Consider the following 14,505-nt stretch of genomic DNA (forward strand, 5'->3'; position numbering starts at 1 on the left):
CCCTAGAATCTCCCCCAGAAACTCAGAAAGGTGGGAGGCTGATGACCTGCCACTGTCTAGGCCCTGGATACCCAGGCTGGGACATTCACATTAATGCTCAGTCACCTCTTCTCAAAGCCTAATCAAGGAGTCTGGGTGTCATTTTTTAGCCTCTAAGACCTCTGCCCTGGAGCCACCCCCCATCTCCTTCCCAGTTTCTTTCCTCTTACATCCCACATCTCTTTAGCTTTAAGATGAAAAACAAAGCCTAACGACCTGGCCTCATCTCTTCTCCTAGTGTTCCCAGGATCATCCCCTTCCTGCAAATCTGACCTTTGCCTCCTTCCTCCCTGCAGGGTGGCATGCCTGCTGGAAATGCTTTTCAGACTCTTCTGGGAATGTATACACGAATGACCTGCACAGGCAGCGATGGGGGAAAAATGCTGCCAGAGCTGCTGGGCGCAGGAAGCTGGGCTCAATTCAGGAACCTGGGAAGCATCACTGCCACCCTGGAGCACTCTGCCAGGCAGTTCTCTGGTATGCAACCACCGTGGTATAGCTTTCCACAGGCTTGGAATCAAGGAGGCCCCAGAGCAGTCAGGGGCCTGTGATGGGAGACCAGCCCAACCTTCACAGGGAGACTTACATTTTTCAGGGCTAGTTCCACATGTGACATGAGTTAAGCTACCGAGATTTTGAATATATTCGATACCCCATACAGAAGTCAACTTACATGGACAATTAAATCCTTCCCAGGTCTGCCTTCAGTAGTCATGACCAGAGGCAGCTGCTTCTAGGGAAGTCACAGATGGGATAATAACAGCTGAAAGGGATTTAGATCAGGGCCAAGCATGTTCTCCCAGTGCTGGCCACTTGAGCAGAAAGCAGGAGGAAGCCCTGCACCAGACAACAGTTGCTGAGAGGGACAGTGGGATCAGGGTAGACTCATTCATAAAACCTGCAACTGGGCAGCTTTCAACTGAGTAGGTGGATACTAACACTCACTGGGCAAACCCACTAACCTATTAGGGCACAGTGAGGACCAGGAGGCCGAAGACTTCTGACCAGCCTAACAGGAGTCACTAAGTCTAAGCAACAAAAGCCCACGAGGCCGAGCGCGGTGGCTCATGCCTATAATCCCAGCACTTTGGGAGGCCAAGGCGAGTGGATCACCGGAGGTCAGGAGTTTGAGACCAGTCTGGCCAACAGAGTGAAACCCCACCTCTACTAAAAATACAAAAAAAATTAGCCAGGCGTGGGGGCACATGCCGGTAGTCCCAGCTACATGGGAGGCTAAGGCATCAGGATCACTGGAACCCGGGAGGTGGAGGTTGCAGTGATCCGAGATCATGCCACTGCACTCCAGCCTGGGTGACAGAGCAAGACTCCGTCTCAAAAAACAAACAAACAAACAAACAAAAACAAAAGCCCAGGAACTCCTCTCCTGGGAGGTCCTCCCTCTCAGACCCTGGCCATACATGGGTTAGGCACAGTCTTAGAACGCTTGGGTCTTCTCCAATCTCATACATTCTTAGCAATCCATAGACAGGCACCCTGAGAACAATGAGACAGCTTGGAAGTGAAGGGAGAGACAGAAATGGGACAGAACTTAACAAGCACAGAGGCCCAAGCAAGTCATGGGAGCACCAGCATGACAACTGATGTTACGGATGGTGCACCTGAGCTCACAAGAAGCCGGCACATAACTGGCTGACCATGAGCCCTGTTGGGAAAAACTCGGACATCTGAAGAGCATCTACCTGCCATACCCCCGCCACCGACTCCTAGGGTTCTACAAACAGGAAGAAGCAGCAATTTCCCCAGCAATTAAAGACATGCCAATTACAGTAAGAAAGTATCAATTTATAGCTATAAAGATCAATAAATAATGAAACACGTTTCAAAACAAATGACCCAGGGCTGGCAGGGCCACAGGCACACAGCAACACTCCTACGTTTTGGTGGTAATGGTTAACCAGCACCATCTTTGAAAAGTAAGGATATTGAGTCCCCAAAATGTCAGCCTTTGGCCTAGTCATCCCATTCCTGGGGATTTTAGCTAAATCCTGGGGACTTTGCTGAAAGAATTAATTAAAAAGAAAAGGGGAAGATCATGAGATGAAAGTCGTTTTATCAGTAAAATTTGTAATGGTTAAAAGCTAGGAAATAAAAACCATGTGTCTAACAATAAGGACGCTATGGTTTGACTATTTGTGCCCTACAAACTCGCATTGAAATTTAATCCCCAATGTGACCGTATTAGGCAGTGGGACCTTTAAGATGTGATTGGCTCGGAGCGCGGTGGCTCACATCTGTAATCCCAGCACTTTGGGAGGCCAAGGCAGGCGGATCATCTAAGGTCAGGAGTTCGAGACCAGCCTGGCCAACATGGCAAAATCCTGTCTCTACTAAAAATATAAAAATTAGCTGGGTGTGGCTGTGAGTGCCTGTAATCCCAGCTACTTGGGAGGCTGAGGCAGGAGAATAGCTTGAACCCAGGAGGCGGAGGTTGTAGTGAGCCAGGATTGCGTCTAGCCTGGACGACAGAGTAAGACTCCATCTCAAAAAAAAAGAGGTGATTGGGTTATGAGGGCTCTGTCCTTATGAATGGATTAATCCATTCATGTATTAGTAGATTAACAGGTTAATGAATTAATGGGTTATCATGGGTGGGACTGGTAGCTATATAAGAAGAGAGACCTGAGATATCCCGCTCTGTCCCCTCACCATGTGATGCACTGGGCTGCCTTGGGGGACTCTGTAGAGAGTCCCCATTAGCAAGAAGGTCCTAATCAAATGTGGCCCCTCAACCTTGGATTCCTCAGCCTCCATAACTGTAAGAAATAAATACCTTTTCCTTATATATTAACCAGTTTCAGATATTTTATTACAAGCAACAGAAAATGGACTAAGACAAGGGAAATACTGGTATGCAATTCAGTGAAACATACAGTCAGTTAAAAGAGAAAAGCCAATTTTTAGAATTATGTTAATTGGGGAAAACAGTAGAGCAGGAAATTATACAAGTACAATGATTGTATACAAATAGATAAAGATTGAGAGGAACCACAGAAAAACATAAATAGCTGTGTTTGGGTTGTAGGATTATAAATGTAATTTCTTTTCCATTCCTGCTTAGTTTTTTCTTTTTCTCCCCATAATAAACTTTTTAAGAAGTGGCTCAGCCTTTCCGGCAAGGTACGCTTGTCACTCTCTGCTGGGAATCAGGATGCTGACTGCTGACCCTCAGCTTCTCTCTGGGTCAGGCAGGGCAGGCATCCAGTAGTCCAACCAGCTGGGAGGTCCGTGGGAGAAACATGGAGGACACTGGGAGCTAGCGAAGGGAAGAGCACAGGCAATTCTATACATTTAAACACTGAGATGGATAATTTAAGAATCAAATGCAAGAGTATGCAAATGCCCATCTGCTACTTAAATCTATATCCTGCCAATACCAGAGCATAGTTCTCAAATTAGAATGATCTCAAATGTCAGGTGGTCCACCCAGTCTGTAGGCAGGTTAAGGATGGCTGCCTACTTTGCAGATGAGATCTAAAGCTCAGGGAATTGAGGTGACTTGCCCAAGGGCACAAAATCAAGGATTCCTGAGAGATTCTATCACTCCCACTACCAGGCAGGTGCATACATGCTTATGAGCCTCAGAACATTCTTTTTTTTTTTTCCAAGATGGAGTCTTGCTCTGTCACCCAGGCTGGAATGCAGTGATGCAATCTCGGCTTATTGCAACTTCCACCTCCCGGGTTCAAGCAATTCTCCTGCCTCAGCCTCCCGAGTAGCTGGGATTAGAGACACCTGCCACCACACCAGGCTAATCTTTGTATTTTCAGTAGAGATGGGGTTTCACTATGTTAGCCAGGCTGGTCTCAAACTCCGACCTTGTGATCTGCCTGCCTTGGCCTCCCAAAGTGTTAGGATTACAGGCGTGAGCCACTGCACCAGGCCAGAACATTCTTTATATAAGGCCTTGCTGCTTGACTGGACACAGCCACTGTAACTTGTCCACAACCCAACTCAAACTCTATTGTTTATCAGAGCCCCACCTGCCCAGGAGGATAGCAGGGTGGCCAGCCAACCCCTAGAGTCTTGAGGTCATCTATCCAAATTCCATCATGAACTGTGAGGTCTTCCTCTGCTAAGCCAGCATAAGGCCAACCCGCCTCACACTCATAGCTGTCTGCACAGGCCATGTGGACTCAAGTCCTGGTCCTGCCACTTCCTGGCTATAGGCTCTTGTAAATGTCCTGGCCTCTCAGTGTTCTTGGCTGTAAAATGGGGATAATAACAGTGTCTGTGTGACAGCATTGTTACGAGGATTAAATAAGGTACCGAAGTACTTGGCTTGCACAATGAATACAAAATAACCTGTCTGCATTAGTAAGACATGTCCCTCATCACAGTCTTTAAAGATTGAACAAGACGACAGATACAAAGCGCCTAGCAAATTCTTGGCTTACAGTAGGACTCTCTAAATAATAGCTATTATTATAACAATAAAGGTGTCAATCACAGCACAAATGCAGTGGACTTTCCCCAGGAAAGGGCTGGAGAAGGGCTTTGCAGAGCCGGGAGATGTTTGTACTTCCCCTCCTCATAGTACACATCCCTCCCTGACAGCCTCCCCTGGCCCCACCCCACCCTCTGTCCCTCTCACCCTCCCACATGCTTCTCCAGCCAGGAAAAGACCCCAGTGCAGTCATTTCTTCCCTTTGATCTCCAGGATCCAGTGGAAGCCAGACTTAGGCCATTGCCCTCTGCCCCTGCTATTCAGCAAGCTTGCCCCTCCTTTGGCTCAGTTTCAGGAGGAGGAAGGGGGTAACTGAGACAGAGGGGATCTGCCCACCACTGACTTCACCTCCCCCGGGCTGAGCTTAGGCCTGGTTGCTGCTGCCCCCTGGGGCCTGTGGCTGGATCTTCCACCACCCTGCCTGCCCCTGCTGCCCCCCAACCCTGTGGGTCCTGGGGACCCCACTCACAGCTCAAGGATGAGCACCACGTCGGTGCGGTTCTCGTAGACGTCGTGCAGTGTGATGACATTGTGGTGCAGCACCTGCCGCAGGATGCTCACCTCCCGCTCGATCTCCTCCCGGCTCACACCGCGCCGGCTCGCCCGGCTCTGCCGCTTCTTGATGAACTTGGCTGCATACTCAAGCCCCGTGCTCTTCTCCCGGCACTTCTTCACGATGGCAAACTGGCCACTGTGGGGACACAGACCCACAAGATTAGGTCGTCACTGTGGTCATTGGGGAAATGACCCCACTGTCAGCTACCAGGTCATACAAATTCAGAGTGATTCTGCCAGGACAGGACAAATCATGCCACCAGTCTGCATCCCCACCTGATGACAATCTGTGGCTGAGATGGGGCAGGGACTGGGCTTCCCTTCTGTCCATTCCTTCTATGAGGAATGAATGTTAGTATTGTTAGTCCCAGTGTACAGAGGTGAGCACTGAGGCCCAGAAAGGTTATTGATCAGGATGACATAGCCTTGTCATTGCAAAGTCTCAGCTAGAACCCAAGTCTAGGATCCACCAGATGAAATCACAATGTCCATAAGCAGACTGGGCTGGTGGGGATCCAGAGTTGGGTAGAGTTTGGGGAGGAGGCAGCCTAACAAGGTTAATCATCATAGTGGGGGAGCATCACAGTCAGAGGACTTGGTATAAACAGAGAGTTGTACAATTAGGAAACTGAGGCATAAGGATAGGTCATGTGACTCACCTGAGGTCATTGCAGAGTTAATGGCAAAGCCAAGCCTCAAAATCAGATACCCAACTGGCTGTCCACAAAGCCTCTGAGATAGTTAGAGCAGTCTAGACCATTATTAGTCCCCTTCAGGCACTAGCACCCAGGGCTGGGCTCAGAAACCCTTCACTCCAGGGACAGAGACAGCAACCATGAAATGGAGTCCATGGCAGAGTGGCAGGCAGCCCTGAGCCAGCTTCCCTGAGTGCTCCAGGGGCACCTACAGGGAAGGGCACCAACCACCTGCTTCTGCACCTCAGTTCAGTGACCAGCAGGAGCAGATCTAAGTCCCCAGAGACTTCCCAGTGGCCATCTTACCCAGGAGCCCTCCCATCCCCTTACTGCCATTTGCCGTCATTGCCCCATGTTTTCTTGACACCCAAAATACCCACTGCTTGAGTAACTCAGAAAGTTTTCTGGTTCAGCTTAATGGCTTAATAAGGGGCCAGCAGACTCCAGACTTACAAGGTACACTCTTAGTGGCTCTGGGTTAAAAGCGACATACAAGGAAATGCCTGGGATATTTGCCCCAACTGCAGAAAATAGCAAAATAGCACTGCATCTGAACCACTCCATCATTAGCATCATCCTCAGTGAGACAGTCTTCAAAATACCAGGAGTGGCAATAACAACAACAAAGTCAAACTGAGCACGCAACAGATAGATAGGCCAACACTTAGACAGCATTCTATGGCAGCCACTTCAGAGATGTTCCCAAACACAAACTCATGCATCTCTCTATCCCCTCAACCTCCACTCACTCAACACTGTCTGGGCATCCACTGTGTGCCAGGATCTGTGCTGGGCACTATGGGGCAGGGACCAAAGGCACAAACAACAGGTACAGACGGAGCTCTAGGGAGAGAGAAGACCCTGGGGGCTGGACTGGGCAGAGAAGACTTTTTGGAGCCAAATTTATTTTACATCATCCACCGACTCTAAATTTTCAGCTATTTCAGTTCCAAATATTGGCTCTGAGCTGTCCACACACTAGGGACTGACGCAGGTGGAGAGGAGCCAGGCCTTCCAGAGCCAGAGTGAACACATTCAGTGTGATCTCTAACACATATGGTCTCTTGGAGCCACTCTGGGCCTCGAGGGCAGCGGGTGCCTTGGTAGGTGCCAGCAAACACTTGACCGAGCTTCCAGGCCCGGGTGGCTCTGAGTCTCAGTGTCAAGGCAGCCATACACCTCTCCTCTCCGACACCTCAAGCGGCCGCTGGCAGGGCCTGGCATTTCAGAGTCCATGTGACCTTGTCACAGAAGCCCTGAGTTCCTACTTGACCGGTGGGGAAAGCAAAGCTTAAGGGTGGTAAGGATTTACGGAGCACATAGGTAGTGGCGCAGGGCTTGGCTTGGCATCCAAATCCCCCAGCTTCCAGCCCCGTACTGTGTTGACAGCCTTAGGACTTGTGAAGGGGCAGAAGAGCTTTTGTAAACTACAGCTAAACATTTCAGGCCACCCTGACGTTGTTTCCCCTTCATCTTATGAGGGAAACAGAGGCATTTTTTTCTATATCACATGCCTGAAAAATTCCTCAAACTCTCAAAAAGCAAATGAGTGTTTGCTTTTCCTGCCTGAGTTTTCTCTTTGTGAGACAGCTGTGGCAATGAGTGGTGACCAGGGCAGGCCCACTGCACAGGCATCTTCCCCTCCCCAAACAGAGGTATTTTGAGAGTGGGTGACTAAGATGGCGCCAAATACCACACAACACCACTCATCTCACCTGTCTTCACTCAGGCACAGCCCTCTGCTCAACCTGTGGAGGGGAGCCTCAGAGGGAGCCAAGGCCGCTGGCTGGTGTCCCCCACTCCTTGGGCTGTTTCCAGAAGAGTAGAGAACACCCTCCACCAGACCCAGCCCCCAGGCTTCAAGGTCAGACAGGCCTGGCCTCAGAGACTTATGCTTTCACCTGCTTTGAACACAGATTTGCTCATCTGTCAAATGGGAATCAGGGTTCCCTGCTAGAGAATTGTGAAGACTGGAAATATTTGTAATGTTGGCCCGTGGTACTCAAAAGTGGTTCATGTGAAGGCTGAGCAAGAGACATCTGGAGACATAAATCACTGATTCAAATGGTCTGGAATGTGAAACCAGGGAATTGGTTTAATTTTATTTGTTTTTAGAGATGGGGTCTGGCTCTGCTGCCCAGGCTGGAGGGCAGTGGTGTGATCACAACTCACTGCAGCCTCAAACTCCTAGGCTCAAGCAATCCTCCCAACCTCAGCCTCCCGAGTAGCTGGGACCACAGGTGCGTGCCACACCACCCAGCTTCAGTTTAATTTTAAAAGTACCACCCTACCCCCCTGCCCCCGATGATTCCCATGCACAGCCAGAAGTGAAAATATCTCTATTCCAAGCAATTAGCCAACTCTTTTAATCCTAGAGCAGTGGTTCTCAACCCAGGCCACACATTGATATTGCCTGGGGAATTTTTTTTGTTTTTTATTATACTTTAGGTTTTAGGGTACATGTGCACAATGTGCAGGTTTGTTACATATGTATCCATGTGCCATGTTGATTTCCTGCACCCATTAACTCGTCATTTAGCATTAGGTATATCTCCTAATGCTGTCCCTCCCCCCTCCCCCAACCCCACAACAGTCCCTGAAGTGTGATGTTCCCCTTCCTGTGTCCATGAGTTCTCATTGTTCAATTCCCACCTATGAGTGAGAACATGTGGTGTTTGGTTTTTTGTACTTGCGATAGTTTACTGAGAATGATGTTTTCCAGTTTCATCCATGTCCCTACAAAGGACATGAACTCATCATTTTTTATGGCTGCATAGTATTCCATGGTGTATATGTGCCACATTTTCTTAATCCAGTCTATCGTTGTTGGACAAACCCAAATGCCTGGGGAATTTTAAAACTCCGAGTGTTTAAGTCTCACCCTGAGAGATTCTGATCTCCTGGGTTTGGGCCTGAAGATGGGGCTATTTAAAAGCCCGCTGGGTAACTGACATGCAGCCAGGGCTGAGAACCACTGACTTACAACAGCTTTCTGATTATCTCCATTTCACAAATGAAGAAACTATACCACTGTTACTCATACTAGTTCCTCCTTTTCAGTATTACACTTCCCCATAGTTCTCTGATCTGATCACTTCAGGAAAGGAGTAAAGAAAGGGAATCAGAGGGGAGGGGTTGTCTCTCCTATCAGCATGATTTTTGCTTGAGGGGTTCACCAGTCTAACTGCTGTGTTATGAATCTGCAAATCAAGACAGAAGATTACTTTAGCTTTTGGAGGATAACAGGAGTGAAAATTTGCGGTCAGGCACTCCCTGGCCACTGTACTCAGCAGATGCACAAAAGCAGAACCTGAGGTGGCTCTAGTATGCCCATCAGAGGGCCCAGCCAACCCAAGGGCAGGTGAAGACAGTGAGAGCAACAGGCCTTTTTCTGCACACAGAAGGCTCTGCAGCCAGAATTTGAAGCCCCACAGTGTAGAAGTCACCAGCTAGGCTACAGGGATGATGGGTGTGAAGCAAGGGCCTGTCTACTTTAGGACAGAGCCACCCAGAATGTCATCCAGGGAGGCAGCAGAAGGGAGCAATTCAACCTCTAATGAAGGTCATTGCTAACACTAAATCAAAAATGATGGGAATACTGGAATCTGGTATACATATGCAAAGCACACATATTCTAGTATCTCTGCCCCCCGTAGCAACAATCAATACCTGTGCATGGTCTACTGAAGCATGGGGCTGGTAGGAGACCCGATTCCTGGTCCTAATCTGCTATCAAAGTTTCATGGGCTTGACAGGGAGCTGCCTTTTCAGTTCATGTTTCTCCATCTGCCACCTCAGGTCTCATCTTAGAAAGCTTCCTGTCAGAAAGCTCCAAAGAGCCTGGGACAACTCTAAACAGGAACGAAGCCCTTTCCCTTCACTCTCCAAATTCCTAACTCTGGGCTGGTGTCAGGAGACTGGGAGTCTAGTCAGAGCCCTACCACTAACGAGCCAGGACCCTGGGCAGCCTATTCAACTCCCCAGGCCTCAGTTTCCTTCTTTGTCACATGGGGACGATAACACCTGCCCTGCCCACTTCCCAGGGTTGTTTGGGAAATCATGAGGTAATGTCTGAGATAGGACTTTACCATCCAGCTTTGCAGAAGAGTATGAGGCGTGGGTGGGTGGGAACTCTGTGCCTGTGACTGACTTGCAAAAGTCACGTAGGATGGTTTCCTGAGGGACAGTAAATCCTCAAGATACAGAAAACACTCCACTTCTGCCAGCACACTCTCCTGCAATTCCGTCAGGAACACACCCCTCTTCCCAGGCAGAGGACTCAGCTCCTCACTCACTCAGCACCTGGGAGGACAAGTGGGCTGTGTCAAGATCAGTGTCACCAGCAGATGGGCCTCATTTCCAAACTTGTCAGGCCCCCAGGTGGCACCTCACAAGGGCTCTCTAGCTGTCTGCCCAGGACTCACACGAAAAGGGGTACACCTAGAACAGCTTCTCAGTGCTCAGAAATGTCCCCAACCTCAGCTCTTAAGGTTCATGGAGGAGCCTGGCTTAATCCCTACTCCCCAAAGTCTTCACTGTCAAGGGTGAATAAACAGGGCATGACTCAAATGTTACACCATGGGATAGATTTTGTATAGCAATGTGAACATCACAACATTTACATCCAGCTTTTCCTTTTTTTTTTTTTTTGAGATGGAGTCTCGCTCTGTTGCCCAGGATGGAGTATAGTGGCACAATCTCGGCTCACTGCAAGCTCCACTTCCTGGGTTTAAGTGATTCTCCTGCCTCAGCCTCCTGAGTAGCTTGGATTACAGGCACCCGCCACCATGCCTGGCTAATTTTTTTGTATTTTTAGTAGAGACGGGATTTCACCATGTTGGCCAGGCTGGTCTTGAACTCCTGACCTCAAGTGATCTGCCTGCCTCAGCCTCCCAAAGTGCTGGGATTACAGGCATGAGCCACCACGCCCGGCCAGCTTTTCTTTTAATGAGCTAACTTCATATTCATTCTCTTTTTCAATATTTGCAAGTATCATTTTTAGTTCCATTTCACAGATAAGAAAACTGGAGAGGTATGGTGGCTCAACCTGTCATCCCAGTGCTTTGGGAGGCTGAGGTGGGGGGATCACTTGAGGCCAGGAGTATGAGACCAGCCTGGCCAATATGGTGAAACCCTGTCTCTACTAAAAATACAAAAATTAGCCAGGTATGGTGGTACAAGCCTGTAATCCCAGCTACTTGGGAGGCTGAGGCATGAGAATCACCTGAACCCAGGAGGCAGAGGTGCCAGTGAGCCGAGATCATGCCACTGCACTGCAGCCTGGGTGACAGGGTGAGGCTTTGTCTCAAAAAAAAAAAAAAAGCCAGGCAAGGTGGCACAACCTGCAGTCCTAGCTACTCAGGATGCTGAGGTGGGAGGATGGTTTTCAGCCCAGGAGTTTGAGGCTACAGTGAGCTATGATCATACCACTGCACTTCAGCCTGGGCGACGAGCAAGACTCTGTCTCTAAAAAAAAGCCAATAAAAAAAAGAGAGAAAAAACTGGGCTTAGAGAAGTAAAGTGACTGACAGTTGGGCCAAGGAACAGGGCTAGGACACAGATCCACGTCACTGACTCTGGCTACAGTGAGGCTCTCGAGGTAACTGACCAGTAGTATGTACCAAGTAGTGAGGAGAGGGGCCCATCCCAGAAGAGAACAGTATTCGACATTGTTTTGAATTGCTGGCATGTGGTGATAGTAAAAAGCAGACTGATTTTTACTCGATTTTATTATCAGTTTGTTTGATTTATTTATACATACATACATACATACACACATACACACATACCTACATAGTCTCGCTCTGTTGCCCAGGCTGGAGTGCAGTGGTGCAGTCTCAGCTCACTGCAACCTCCACCTCCTGAGTTCAAGCAATTCTCCTGCCTCAGCCTCCCAAGTAGCTGGGATTACAGGTGCACACCACTATGCCTGGCTAATTTTTGTATTTTTAGTAGAGATGAGGTTTCACCATGTTGGCCAGGCTGGTCTTGAACTCCTGGTCTCCACTGATCTGCCCGCCTCGGCCTCCCAAAGTGCTGAGATTACAGGCATGAGCTACTGCGCCGGGCCTATTATTGGTTTTAAATTCTCAAAAGGCAATGCACCCCTCACGGCCTGCATCAAGGTAGACCACTCCCACTGCCACCCACCCTCACCCTCTGTGGTAAGCCACAGCCAACCAAACTTGTTCTGTCAACTACCAGGGCCAAGCTGCTAAAGGCTCTGAAAGGTCTATGGGCTGGGTGTGGTTGTTGTAATCCCAGCACTTTGGGAGGTGGGAGGATCACCTGAGGTCAGGAGTTTGAGACCAGCCTGGGCCAACAGGACAAAACCCCATCTCTCCTAAAAATACAAAAATTAGCTGGGCGTGGTGGTGCACACCTGTAGTCCCAGCTACTTGAAGGGTGAAGCACAATAATTGTTTGAACCTGGGAGGTGGAGGTTGCGGTGAGCTGAGATCACACCACTGTACTCTAGCCTGGCTGACAGAGCAAGACTCCATCTCAAAAAAAAAGAAAAAGAAAAAGAAAGGTCTATAGATTGAGTGGGTCTACCTCATTCCCTCTCTTAGTCAGCTCTAAAGTGTCCACAAATTGAGTGATGTGCCCCTAAGTCGCCAGTCTATCAAGGTGGAAATGAGGCAGAGCTGCATAGAACGCAGGGCCCCAGCCGAGGGACAAGATGCCACCAGAGGTGAGAGGTACCAAATGGGAAGTGTTCCAAAGCAGAGGGTCACGGAGACTGGCTTCCTCCTCCTGCTTCCCCACTGCAGACACCGCAGTTCCTCTTTCCACTCTAGAGAACAATGAGCCTCCTCTGGAATTACCCTGCGAGGTTTCAGGGCCATAGGGCAGGGATAATGCTTAGGAACTTCCAGCCAAGGACCTTCAGCCAATGTGTCTCAAAGGCAGGAGCAGCTCAAAGCTGTAGTCCACAAGAACCAGGTCAGCCTGATCCCGGAGGATCCACACCCACATCCCACAGCCACAGCCTGCCTGGGGGTGGTGTCACTGAGCGCCCCCCCCAACTCCTCTGCCTGGCCAGGCTCCATTGTGCAGCCTCTGTGGTGACCCTGTCTTTATTTCCCACCCTTTCCCAACACATCCATCTCCCAGCCAGGCCACTCCAAATCCCATGAACAAGAGGCAGAAAACACTTGGGGACACATTCCCCAAGATCAGAGCAAGCAAGGGACCAGATATTCAGGAAACCAAAACAGAGTGAAGAAACATAATGTTATCTGAGGTCAAAGCAGGAAACAGGTCAGGGTTTTAGGCCAGAGAGACAAGGGTAAGGAGGAAAAATTTACCAAAGCCAGGTGGGCAGTGTGCTGGGAACTAGACGGGCATGACAGGAGTGAGAAACACGCAGGGAGCAGCAGCAAAGTCAGCAGCAGGTGGAGAGTCTGGAACAACAGAAACGCCAGCCAAGAACCTGCAAACCGAAGAGGGCACAGGGCTGCCCAATACGACTCTTCTCTCAGCTAATGACCCAGGCCCCCCGTTTCACGAGCCTGTTTCCCCTCTCTGACCTCGTTGCTACTGTCTTTTTAGTCCCTTGACGGTGGCTTTGAAATTTGAGGTGTGGAACCCTCTCTCAAATCTTTCACCGAAGTCCAATATGTAAAACAGATGAAAAGCTGTGCTTCTTTTGGAGAGGCATCCAGAGCCCACCCACTGACCGCCCCCACCCATGAGACCTAAAGGGGCTTCATGGAACCCCAAAAGCTCCAGGGAACACAGTTTGAGAAGTACTGCTCTATAGCATGGAAGCATAGCATGCTCTAGATGATCCCAAAGAAGTTTCAAATCATAAATGAAAATGAAAAACAGAACATGCAGATGCTTCTCAGTATTATTATCTAGTCTTTCAGGAAGTCACTCCAACCAAGTTGAACTCAGGGTCAGCGGTGAGGAGCACATGTAGGCTAAGTACCAGGAGCCAGAGTCTCCAGGGAACTGACTCCTGACCTATAAATGGCCCCTGTCCACAAAGTCACAGGTCACAGGTGGCTGCTCTGTATGGACCTGCAGCAGCTGCTTTTAGAGGCTGACTTGTTTCATTCCCAAGTCCTACAGACTAACTTCCTTCCTCTAGACATTTTTTTTTTTTTTCGGGGGACAGGGAGTCAGAAAAACTAAAGCACGAAAAGGAAGGAATCACTTAGCAGGGCCAAGCCAGGCTAAAGTATGACAACTATTTTTTAACTTAAGTACATTTTGATGCTGTTGTCAAATGAGCTCAAGCATGCAAGTCTAGGACCTGAAATAAGTTAGGCTTAATTAAAGTTTGACTTGGCTATGTAAAGAAAGATTTTCACTGAAAATATAGTTCAGTATCCTCTGATATTTCCCTTAGTCTAGAGTCTAGATTCTAGACACTAAACATGATGTAGGTTACTGAGGAAATGCTGGGCTTGGAAGGTACCACCCACCACCCACCCACCTGCCCATGTACTCACCCAACCATCCACCCATGCATCCTCCTGTCCACTCACCTATCCATCTGTCTCTTATTTACTGATCATTGTCCTAAGTGCTGTAAACAAGACACACCTCAACTTCAAAGGCTTATATAGTCTATTGCAGAGATTAGACAAACGCAGATGAAACGGAAATATAGCCTGGGCGTGAAAGAAATATCTGCAACAGCTGGAGAGGCAGGGAGTGATACACAAACGCTTCATTTTGTGGAGGCCCCAACTAACCTCTCACCTTCACTCCCTCCCTATCAGGTTGTGGCCGCTTTCT

At 49.0% G+C, this 14,505-nt stretch overlaps 1 protein-coding gene across 2 annotated transcripts in view; it reads right to left on the reverse strand.

Moving 5' to 3' along the window:
• The window catches only part of DAPK2 (death associated protein kinase 2), a 139,998-nt gene that overhangs the window by 71,413 nt on the left and 54,080 nt on the right, over window positions 1–14,505 (reverse strand). For both annotated transcript variants that reach the window (XM_003267091.4, XM_012507255.2), the window contains exon 3: window positions 4,974–5,195. In XM_003267091.4, coding sequence (XP_003267139.1) covers window positions 4,974–5,195 — 222 coding nt within the window. The remainder of the gene's footprint in view (window positions 1–4,973; window positions 5,196–14,505) is intronic.

Source organism: Nomascus leucogenys, chromosome 6, assembly GCF_006542625.1.
Source record: "Nomascus leucogenys isolate Asia chromosome 6, Asia_NLE_v1, whole genome shotgun sequence".
NCBI classification, from domain to species: Eukaryota; Metazoa; Chordata; class Mammalia; order Primates; family Hylobatidae; genus Nomascus; species Nomascus leucogenys.